At 37.6% G+C, this 12,466-nt stretch overlaps 1 protein-coding gene across 2 annotated transcripts in view; it reads right to left on the bottom strand.

The window, feature by feature from the left end:
* Nucleotides 1–1,134: 1,134 nt before the first annotated feature.
* CPT1A (carnitine palmitoyltransferase 1A) overlaps nucleotides 1,135–12,466 on the bottom strand; it is a 44,818-nt gene continuing 33,486 nt past the window's right edge. For both annotated transcript variants that reach the window (XM_053395696.1, XM_053395688.1), the window contains exons 14-19: nucleotides 12,110–12,274; nucleotides 10,154–10,288; nucleotides 8,039–8,191; nucleotides 7,072–7,176; nucleotides 5,322–5,414; nucleotides 1,135–3,422 (exon numbers count right to left, since the gene is read on the bottom strand). In XM_053395696.1, the coding sequence (XP_053251671.1) occupies nucleotides 3,336–3,422; nucleotides 5,322–5,414; nucleotides 7,072–7,176; nucleotides 8,039–8,191; nucleotides 10,154–10,288; nucleotides 12,110–12,274 (738 nt within the window). In that variant the 3' untranslated portion in view covers nucleotides 1,135–3,335. The remainder of the gene's footprint in view (nucleotides 3,423–5,321; nucleotides 5,415–7,071; nucleotides 7,177–8,038; nucleotides 8,192–10,153; nucleotides 10,289–12,109; nucleotides 12,275–12,466) is intronic.

The raw sequence follows: 12,466 nt of genomic DNA on the forward strand, positions 1-12,466 counted from the left end.
CAACAGTGTTTCGTTTTGTGTTGTGTAGGCTCCTAAGATGTAAGTAATGGGCCCTGCGTGCTATATAAAGGGCCCCATTACCTTCAGTAGTTTAGGGCCTCATCAAACCTAAATCCAGCCCTGAGTATAAGGCTGCTTCATTTTTAACATATGTAATGTTAACGAGCAAAGGTGGCACAGGGTAAAAAAGAGCTAAGCAAAGTTTACAACTAGATCCGTCTTTTGTTTGTTTTTTTAAGAGTGGATTTTCTGTTAGATAAGAGGGAATTTATACACAACTAGACACCACGTCATATTCTCTGACTTCTTCCCTCACCCCCGCTTCTTGTGGCACAGCAGCAGCATGCACAGGGTAGCATCAAGTACCATAATTAGGGCAGGAAAAAAACCTTGTCAGAACAGTGCAGTTTAATCATCCTCCCATAGGAGCCAGCTCCTTCGGGTGGAGGAGGCTTTGCCAGCCCCACAGTAAAATATTTGAGGGGGGCAAAATTGATGGGCACTTCCATTGTGTGTGTGTGCAGTGTCATGTGATTTTGTGGGACAGGGCCCACATATACACAATTAGAATATGTACAATTAAAAATGAGCATTCTTTTCAAATTGACAAGCATCATGCTGCAAGAAATCACTTCCATAGAAAATGAGTCGTTCCAAATATTCCAACTTTTGTGATTAAATAGCATACACCTAAATCCATGCATTGGGAAAAGAACCAAGGGGGTGAAGTGCTTTTCACTGTGCTTTTTAAAGTCTGGAATGTACCACTTCTGAATGCAATTAGTATGGAATAGAAAGCCTGAGAGAACAAATATTAAATAAAAATGTGCATGCTAACCAATGCCAGTTTTCACATTCCAATTAGAAATGGAAATAGGTTCCGTGTCTTAAAGCTTCTGGTTATACATAAATATAAAGATAATTAATTACTCATTACTACCCATGCATATTGTTGCATTTTTCATTATCAAAAGCCCTTTTAAAAATCAGTATAAGATCAATACATCTAAGTAGACTCTTCTTTGTAACATATATAATCCTTGACAATTCTTTTGAAATGAATGTTCTTTGGAATTTATAAGACTATGACAGAAATGAATGTGTTCCCACATCTATGAAATAAAATCACATACATCAGAATATTAATTTCTTTATTAAGGATAACCTATGCTTACTGTGCGTTTAAAGATTTACAACCAATGGAACATTATTTACATGCAGTTGACATTCTGAGAGGATACAAACCAAGTCTTTTTAGAAATTGTTTGGTGTCAAATAAAAAATGCACGACAGCTTAACCCTCCAAACACTTGCAATAAAAAAAAGGTTGTCCTCCGCCAATTACATTCCCTTAAAGAATGCAAAAATTGCATTGATAATGCATTAACTATGATTACATTGGAAATATCTAAAACCTGAGTCAAACCTAAGTAAGCTCTTAATAAAAAAGATTATTTACCTTAAAATTAATATATTAGTCAGTGGACAATATAAAGCATATGAACAAAGCTCCAAAACACTGACTCTTAACTTGCTGCTGTACATTGATTAGACACCATGCTGCATTTTAGGATTAATTACCACCCACCCCAAATTTTGTTTATTTACTGTAGTTAATCAAACGTAACATGTTCCACCCATTCCTGTGGGGGGCTCTGTACTCTAATATCCATTTACAGAGCATTGCCATCTGACCTTCATTTTATACCCAAGCCGACATGTTGAACAACCAAGAATATTATTAATATTCTTCATCTCAGGACAGAAGAGACCTCCTCACACCCTCAATTTGTTTTAAATGTTAAAAGTTCTGGAACATTAGGATTGAATATTAAAATCTCTGAACATGTTGCATGATCATTTTTATAGCCTAATTCATATAAGCAGATGTAATTGCTACACTAAACTCTTAGTTTTATTTAAAGATTGCCAAGAGGACTTTGCTGTTATATTTTTGTAATGTTAATATTTTTAGGCTTTTTAGTGTACTTTGTGCCAGCCATGAGCCCCCATACTATTGTTCTTGTAATTCTCATTACAAATTCTCTGGTAATGTTATTCATGATTTGCCACGCCTTCTATTTTTAAGACATTGAGTTTGGGACCACATATTTTAACCATGACCTAAGTATATTGAAGGTTTCTCCATTATAATTTTCCATGATTGCACATAAGGCAGGAGTTGCTTAAGGCAAATGACAATGTGCCACCTAGGCTGAGACTAGCTTGCACTGTGAATTGTCCCACAAATTTTGCATCTGATGGCTAACTTTCCTGAAATATAGGGAAATGTTATGAAATGTGGCAGCTTTCACTGCCACATATTGATCTCCCATTTGAAACAAAAAAGTTCTATTGAAACTTTTTTTAAAAAACTAGCATAGAAATTACTCCTGTCTCAAAGGAAAGGGCTTTCATTAGGTTAAAACCAAAGGAAATTTCATGTTGGACCATTCAAATGCAACACCATACAGAAATGTGCTGACTTTTACCCAAATATACCTAGATAAGTTATTGTGAATTAGCAACTCTATTTCCAAGTTCAGCAGCTCTACTTTCCATATCTAGCAGACAATTTACAAGTTAATACAAAACACCCCACAGTGTAATAATGTCCTGCATTTAGAACCTCTGTTTTTGATGTACTGGAATACATGTAAAGCAGGCCCATTCACAACGTAAGTGAGAACGCAGAAAAATACTAGGGCATGTATATTTTTAAGTGTGTTCAATTGTCGCAGTTGCGGGTAGAGCAAATATTTCATCAGTGACCTATGGCAATATAAGCTTAGTTCCAAGCAACAAAACATTTTTTTCACTTAGCGCATTACATTAGGTTTGCCAGAATATTATTTTATGTTCAGCTTAATGAAATGCCTTTATTTAAAATGAATGCCCGAAGTTGTCACTTACTGATTAAAAAAACCCCCAGCAGATACATTAATTGATGGTTTGCTACAGGTACTTTTCAAGTCAGGTTTTTTGTTGACATGAGATTGGAATGCACTATTTTCATCCCTTCATTTGTAGAATACAGGTAGAGAGATTTTAAAGTAAGAAATGATCAAATGTACACCAAATTAGGACAGGTCTAGACATCTTAACTTGTGGCCAGTTTGCAGCTCTTCAAATAACACAGAGAATACCAAAAGTCATATCTTGGGGAGAAGAAAACTCTTCTGATCAACTGTAGTAATGGATGTTGGAACTTCTCCCAATAATACTTATTTATATAACTCTGAATGGATTGCTGCATAGCTGCCTTGTTTTCAGCCACTGATCAGAAGAGTTCTCACTGCCAACTCAGGATGTTTAGTTGACTTGCTGTTAGGGAATCACTTGGTTGAATTTTTGCCAAGACTGAACAAGTTACGGATGTCACACAATGCTTGTTTGATGTTCTTTCCGAAACGATGGGAATTCTAAACAATAAACAGAGTAAGAAATCCATATTTAGTTACATGGAACTCTCATTATTATATAGTTCATAGTGTGTACATACATAGATACAAACCAGAGAGAGTAATATGATAATTCATATTTATATTCCGGTTAGAATCTAACGTGCACTGCTCTGATTATGGATGGTTTCTATCAGTAGAATGGGGAGGGAGGCAATTTTTAGTGATTCCTGCCCTCTCCCCCCAGCCATAGCTGTCAACTTTTCCCTTTTCTTGCGAGGAATCCTATTCGGAATAAGGGAAAAGTTGGCAGCTATGCCCCCAGCGGCCTTCTGTTTATTCCAAAAATCTGCTCCAGATGCCCCCCCCAACCCTCCAGAACAGACTTGGAGGGAGTTGGGGAATTGCCAAAAATTGCCTCCCTCCCTGTTCTGCTGATGGATACTTTCAGCAAAGTGACATCCACTGAATCCCACCATCTATGAGTTTTAAAAAACAATTTCATAGATAAATATGTAATTTCCTACTGGTGAAAAAAAATGCCAGAAACTGGTTTCACCTTAACAGTAATATTGGACTATGGAGATAAAATGCAATACATAATAGGAATCATTCTTTTCTTATAAATGAGAACCTGCCGATAACAAAACAAAGTCTACAGGTAAATATATTGAGTAATTCACACCATACAAACACAGGAGGGATTTATATGTGCAGGTTTTCAAGTGAATGATTTACTTCTCTTGATACATATTTGGGGAGGAGAAGGAGGGGGAGATATTAACTGTTTGCTATTACTTCTTTGCTGTATTTGTTTTACAATATCAGTCTGCTCAGAGCTTGATCCACAAGGAGGTGTACCAGTTAACACACACCATTTTCATTCAGTATCTCTAAAACACCACAGTAGCTTAGAAGAATTTTTGTTGCTCCTTAGACACAAGTCTCATTGTTAAGTGGTCAAGAACAAAGAAGATTAAAATGTTTCTTGTATCTGATTCTTTTCTTTGTTTGCAACATACTGTGGCTAGGTTGCATAGTTTGATTTGTGGAAGGATGGGACTGCATTTGAGCAGAAAGTTAAAGGACCTCTAGTCCCCACAAACTCCATAAAGTCAAGAAGGCCTAATGAAAATTAATGTGCCTTGACCAACAGCAGTGAATCCAAATTTCCTGTGATACTGTATACAAGGCAACATAAAGAACACAGCATATTTTAAAAAACAGTATCAGGTTTAAAGAGATAATATCAATTCAACTGTCAGAGAAAAGGCTTCTCTAAATGTAACTAAACATATGAAGCATTATAATCTATGCAGAAGTTCTGATTACAGTTAGTAGCAGCATCCATTCTGCACCAGGATAGCTGGGACAAGCCAACAACATGGTTGGGCAAGAAACTGTGCAAATAAGGAGACAGGTCAAGGACATTTTGGATAATGTGAGGATATATGAACAAAGGAAAAAGATTTGTAATAGCACTGATTGGATCAATCTGGACAATAGTTTGGAGAGATGGAACAACTCTCATGGTACGTGAGCCAGGATCTTCTAACCTGAGACATTCTGTCTCCTAAGACAGACCAGTTCTGAAGCTTCAGAGGAAATATAACAAAATAATATAACATCACAAAGGACAGCAAATTGTACAATACTGCTTGAACTATGAATGATGACTGCTCGGTACAAGCAAAATATTTGCATATTTATCAGAAACAGAAAACCATAGTATGCATAACAGATATAGTCTAGAAAACATGCAGCTTATATTTTGAAAAACTGTTGGGTTAATTTTTTTAACTTTTAGACTCAATCTTCTGCTAGACAAATATTGAAAAATATCCCAAACATGACTTTCTCTAACAGAACACTAGGCCTATTAACCGAGTGAACAGAACGCTCTGGACTTCAGACACTTACTGTTTCAGGGCAAGAAAATTTGCTGGATACATGGAAATTGATAAGATTATCACCCACGATTATATATGAGACACCATAACCATCATCAGCAACCTGTGGAAGAAGCATTTGGAGTGTGTTACTATACATTCATGTAAAAGCCTCTAATGATTTATCTTTTAAAATCCTCTTAAGAAATGGGCCATAGTAGAATAGACTTTGTTCAGATGTAATGATCAACTATGATTTATTGTTACAGGAATGAGCCTGGATGAGCCTTAGACTTGCATGCTCTCCCCTCCTCCCTTGTGGCACAGCCACAAACAGATCTGAAGCTTTCCCTTCTGTGTCTAATTAACCACAGTTTAGCATGTTATGTGAACCATAAATAGTGGTTAATATGAACCACGGTTTATTAAAATAAGCCAGTTTCATTAAGGTTTGAACTTAGCTTGATTTGGTAATCCATAGGAAAGAATAGTTGCAGTTGTCTGGGTTCAGAAGAGATGCTAAACACTTCTGATCTTTTCCTTGACTGTGCCAGAAAAGAGGGGAGGGGGGAGTCCCCCAACCCAAGACTCACCTGAGTACTTTCCCATAATGATAAGATGGTTCTAGAACACCCTGGGCACATATTCTGTATTACCACCAAAGGTATTCTGAAGACGCTATGCCCATTAAAAAAAAAGTGGCAAATGTCAAGCTTCTATGTTTTAATGAATTATATATGCAAGGGTTCATGGCCCAAACTCAGAAGAATTATCAACTAAGTTCCTAAATAAACTCAAATCGGTATAAACCTTGCTTTCTCACCCCAGGTATATTTCCTATGACAATACTTAATGTATCTAGGGAGAAAGGCCTTGACCCACAGGGCAGCATGAAGGGAAGAGTTTGTTTGCTAAGTGTTTTCTGGGGCTCTGTTTATATAATCAAACATTTAGCACTTCCTTATGTGTTTTATTTATTTATTTACTTGCCCTATATTGCCCATCATCCGAAGATCATAGGGCAGTTTACAATATAAAAACACAAAAATATATACCACAGTAATAAACAAACACAATCACATTCCTGCCCAGTTTAAAAGGCCATAGATTGTTTAATTAGCCAAAGGTCTAGGAGAAGAGGAATGTTTTTGTCTGGTGCCTAAAGATATGCAACAAAGGCACCAGGTGAGCCTCCCTGGAGAGAGCATTCCACAAGCATGGAGCCACCACAGAAAAGCCCTGAATGTATGTTTTACATACATTCTCAGAAACTTCAGTTAATACTAATATTGGGCTGTGGGGGCATTCAGTTTAATAGAATGACAATTTACCTAAGACCATACAGTAAGTTCATAATGTTCAATTTTATAATGAATGATTTTAGAGTGTTGTGTTGTGTTGTACTGTTTTATTGTTGTTAGCTGCCCTGAGCTCAGCTTCGGCTGGGGAGGGCGGGATATAAATAAAATTTATTATTATTATTATTATTATTATTATTATTATTATTATTATTATTAATTGAAACTGCGGACTCCGCGGCTAACAGTTCATTTGCTTTGCCATTACACTAGCTCTTTTCCTCATAGAGATGAGAGATCAAGGTTTACAACGTCATGGTCCTATGACTTGCTGTGTCAGCTCATGGAATGCTTGCCCTGCCAGTTTGAGGATAATATGTTACACTGAAAGTGTTTTTGCTATACCAGGCAGGTATAACTGGCAGAAGTGTACTTAGGGCACTGGTGCTTGCCTCTCTTAAAGACAGATACCATTCAACTTACAGGCCCAAATCCTCCACCGCTGGATTCCATTTCAGGGTTCTTATTCAGATCAATATGCTGTTGGGGTGTCTGACTGGTTGAAAGTCTCCAGGGTTCTGCCAAAACCTGAGAAAATAAGCAGAACAGCACAGTTAGCAAGGGGTGTAGTTCTACCAAACAACCCATTCCTTCTTCTACAAATATTTTCTTCTTTTGAAGCACTGGGTCTGCAGTTTCCTAGTGGAAGCATGTCAGCAAGCAACTGTACTGTCACAATATTCTAATGTGCACCAGAATGAATGGAGATCATTAATTTTATTACTGTATATGCCACTTTCATGCCAAAATGTCTTCTGATTACACATCAGTGTGACTGGTAGATTACAGAACATGTCAATGCTCTTTGACAAAGAAGTGTGCTTTAGATTTTCATATGACGAGCAACAAAGAATGCTGCTCGTTAAAACTATGCTGTGCTCCAGCAAGACTGTAACTCTGCCACTGAGCAGGAGTATTCGTGAAAATGGTGCTTTGTGGAAGATATTGAATACACCAAGGTTGATGCACATGTGTGTATGAATCATTGCACCATCAGATATTCCTGTTCCTAACTAGCAATACTAAGATTTACTTAGGGTACAACAGCTCACAGAGCTCTCTCAATATTGGATATATTTGTAATCCTTGTTTGGAAAAAAAATTAAGTGTTTAGGAAGCTGCTTTATATTGAGTTAAACTATTTGTCCATATGGCCGACTGCTGTCTATACTTTTAAATGTTTATGAAAAATATATTTATTGAGCATATAATTATGAAACGTAAATCAGTTGTTTTAAATTAGGCTTAAATTACCTTCCTTTAAGACCCACAAAACTAGTTTCCTTCCATGCTTCAAAATGCCCAGAAACATGGCATCTCTTTGTATGTCAACCAATAAATACAGTTCCCACTTCTTATGTGATCAGTAGCACATTATATCACTACTCACCTCCTTAAGGAAAGGAGATTCAACAGCGAGGTATTTGGACACCACATAAAGGCAGAAAAGGTGGCGATCAATGCCGGAACCAGTCATGGCAAGACGATACAAGTGCTGATGATTATCAGCAGCAGCCTTGAACAGAGCACGCTTCTTTTCAATCTGAGGAATAAGGGAGGGAAAATTCAAAATGTTCATTTTAAAATAGCATTAGAGTAACCTGAAAGCCTAGAAAAAGGCAGAACATTATGGGCACATGCAGAGCTCTCTTTTAGCTTTCTCCGCCTTCAGTATCCTACTGCTACCGTATCCTATCACACTGCAAATGCTTTTTTTAATTCCAGGGATGTTTTAGTAACCCTGTTGAAATTCCTAATAAAGGGTAGTAGTAGGGACCAGGAAGTAGGAAATCATGGAAAGGTACTGTTGTACATATACAGATATTTATGTACTTCTCTGGATTGCAGAGTCAACTAGCAAAATTCAAATGAATTGTATGTTCATTTAATACATTAATGGATCCCTTCATAAATTAATGGATCCTTTAATATTTCAGAGTAAAAGTCTGAAAAAATGTCCACATCAGTCAGTATGGCTGTGATATTTCAAGACAGTCTCTCAAACTTCGGATTGGTTTGGAGAATATGGACAGTTCTTATGTAAAATTAGGGTACTTGTGTATTTTGGACACAAATCAATGCAAAATAGTTCAGCTATTATAGGGTTGCCATATTTTAAAAGTGAAAATCCGGACACACAGTTGTTGAGCGTCTTTTCAATGAATTCCGCCTGGACACTGTTTGTATGGCAACCCTAAGCTATCAGAACTTTATCCTGGTGACTACAGATTCGTCATTATACAGTAAAACATTGATACATCCTTCTATAAATGCAACCACTATTCAAGATTACTAAAAACTTTAGGGCTTCACATAGGGCCTCTATGAAGTCAGTCACATTCCATAACCTGGGAATGATTGGCAGAATTTTAGTGCACATGCCAATTTTTAAAACATTGTATTACAGAAAATGTTTGAAATCAATTCACAGCTTATATTTTGCTCTCCCATGGCATAATGAACACTACTTTTTTTCTCCACCTACTATTTGGAATAAGACACCAATAAAAAGAAAGCATTGATTTAATGTTGCTTGACACCCATTATTAACACATGACTGTTTAACTGCTTTAGAAATGAAAATGATTTCCATAACCAATTTTACTATTGAAAACAAAAACATCTTGAAGGAGTCAATGCTTGGGATCATGATTTAACAAAATAGCTGTACTAGTGGGAGGCAAGCTCCCCTTCCCTCATGCCCCACATCATCTCTGGGAAGGTTGGGAGAACTCTCCAGAACAGCTCATGGGGAGAGGGGAAGCAGAAATACTTGCACTGACAGAGCAACTGTATTGGCATGACGTTGAATTCCAATTGAGTCCTAATATAGAAACGTGTTTTTTCCCAATTTTCTCAGCTAGAGCATTTCATCACTGACCACCAGATGGTGCAAATCAGAAATGTTTGTTTTCCCATCCTTGATTTCACACTGTTATAGTAGCTTACAAATGTCTATTTCAAGATGCTTTATTTCAGAAAGGAAAAAACACACACAGCATAAGATAGCATGCTTATACAGTGGTACCTCAGGTTAAGTACTTAATTCGTTCCGGAGGTCCATTCTTAACCTGAAACTGTTCTTAACCTGAAGCACCACTTTAGCTAATGGGGCCTCCTGCTGCCGCCGCGCCGCCGGAGCACGATTTCTGTTCTCATCCTGAAGCAAAGTTCTTAACCTGAGGTACTATTTCTGGGATAGCAGAGTCTGTAAGCTGAAGCGTATGTAACCTGAGGTACCACTGTAATACTTAATATGCTCTATCTCAAAGGGGTGAGGCATATTTCAGATAAAGGCAAAAGTTGGATTTTGCTGCAAAAGAATTTCTTATTATTTTCTTGTATTCCTTACAGTTTCTCCTAACAATGGCTTCATATGGCCTGATGGCGCCATTGTTACTGCTATGCTGGATAAGAAAGCAGCAATGTTTGTTTCCCAAGAAGCTGCATGCACTGTACATAAAAATAAATGCAATGCCAGAATTGATTGCTACATTAAACTCACACTTTCAGTTGGATCATCCATAGCTCGCACAAATTTGCATGACTGGACAGTACATGAACGAACTGTTTCTGTTCTGCCTTCTCTGAATAGGCGGGTCATTGATGCTTCATATGTTAAGCAGAATTTCCCCATGTCCTAAAAATAATTCAGAGAGAGATTTAGATGCAAGCAGCAAGTTCAAGCCCTGAGAAACACTGGGTACATGCGACATATGCTGAATTAACATAACAAATCAACAACCTAAAAATTATGCACCAAATTAATGACAAGGACTCATTTATAGTGTTGCTCTTTGTTCTGAGCATCTGATGGAAATACTATTTCTGAAGGACATATTATTTCCCTCAATGAGTTCTGTGTTCTCAATGATCTCTGTTAGAAGACTGGCAAGCAACACATTAGCTGAATGAGTACCTGCAGAAAAGTATGTGTGCATTGTGTATGTGTCTCTCTCTCATGCATGCACACCAGCTTCATGGATTGTGCAGAAAAATATATGGGGCATGTATGTGTATGAGCACATATCCCACATATTGGTGAGATGCCATTATGCACCCAATAAGCAATACCTTGCATCACTCATGCCAGTGTGATATTCTACATGGCTGCATGGAACCAGTTTCCATAAACAGAGAAAGAACATGCATGTGTATGTAGGAAGACTTTCAGACCATATTATGTTTCCTATTGAGACAAAGTATATCCAGTAGGGCTTAGTTTACAAAGGAGTATACTGTCAGCCCTCTGAACTAGAGTTCCCTAGCTTCTTAGCTTTTCTTCATTAGGAAAAGCCATTACTACTCTGATGTTTGTCTACTGAGAAGTAAGTCCTATTGAGTTCAACCGGGCTTGCTTCAAGGTAAATCTGCACTGGATTGTCCCTGCAGTTGGGTTTTTCTGCATTCTTTCCAGATCTGCCATGTGCTTTTTGAGAACTGAATTCCATGTTAAGGATCTTCAAGGGGGAACTCTCTCAAAAACATTTTGAAAACCAAGGTATGCAATGCTGATTACATCACTCATGTAAACATGCTTCTTCAAACCTATGATTCATTGAGAGCTATATGAGTAAGACTTGGCTTTTTTGAGAAAGCATAAGCATGGATTTGACAAAGGCATAGGTTATTAATAATTTTGCAAGGAATGTGAGTTACAAAATTATTCTAGGGATCCATAAGTCTCTTTACTGTAGGCAACTGATATTTCCATTCTAGCTTTCCCACACAGAATTAGCCATCCTTTGTTAACTACCTTTTAATGGAGCAGTCTGGTGATGTTAATGTCAAAGCATTGCATCCCAGTATTTTCTGTGATGTCATGTTTCTGAGACTTTATTTGTGACTTTTAAAATATGGTATAATGCAACAGCAGTCCCAGCCTGTCCAGTGTAGGCAGGTGAAGCACCATGAATGTGTTTCAGAAAAAGAAGAAGAAGAAGAAGAGTTTGGATTTGATATCCCGCCTTTCACTCCCCTTCAGGAGTCTCAAAGCGGCTAACAATATCCTTTCCCTTCCTCCCCCACAACAAACACTCTGTGAGGTGAGTGGTGCTGAGAGACTTCAAAGAAGTGTGACTGGCCCAAGGTCACCCAGCAGCTGCATGTGGAGGAGCGGAGACGCGAACCCGGTTCACCAGATTACGTGACTACTGCTCTTAACCACTACACCACACTGGCTCTGATTGCCGTTTGCAGATTCAGCCCATTTTATTTCTTGCTTTTTGATATTGCTCACAGATAAGCTGAGAACTGCTCCTTAAGTTTCTGTTCCTGGGGAAGGAGACAGTCGCAGCACTTTAATTACTAGTTTCCTTGCATTATTATTTTCTCATTTATAATGCATTCTTTCATTAAAGAGAAATGAAAGGAAACCATTATTTAAAGTGCACACAAACACACAGATAGATATTTCTTTTATAAAGTATCTTATACAGAACACCATGCTGAGGATACTTACCCGGTAATGAGCAAGCTGCAGGGCAAGTTGCACAAATGCATCAGGGCTAGTCTTTGTTTTCTTCATCAATCCTTTCCCAAATGTGTCAAAAGGAAAAGAATGGAAATCCACATCCTCTGCTAGAGGCCTTGCCACGGCCAGGGACCTCTCAATCACTTCTTGGCACTAAACAGTAGCAAGTGTTACATCACAAAAATAGTTCCGCGCATTTTATATTTTCATTTTTATTATTAATTACCCACCCTTCACCCTGAGGTCCCAGGGCAGGTTAAAACACAGCATTAAAAACAGTTTAAGAAGATGAAAATTAAATATTTTTGTTTAGCAATTTAAGTTTGCTAGTTTCAAAAGTAACAG

This window comes from Podarcis raffonei, chromosome 1 (assembly GCF_027172205.1).
Source record: "Podarcis raffonei isolate rPodRaf1 chromosome 1, rPodRaf1.pri, whole genome shotgun sequence".
NCBI classification, from domain to species: domain Eukaryota; kingdom Metazoa; phylum Chordata; class Lepidosauria; order Squamata; family Lacertidae; genus Podarcis; species Podarcis raffonei.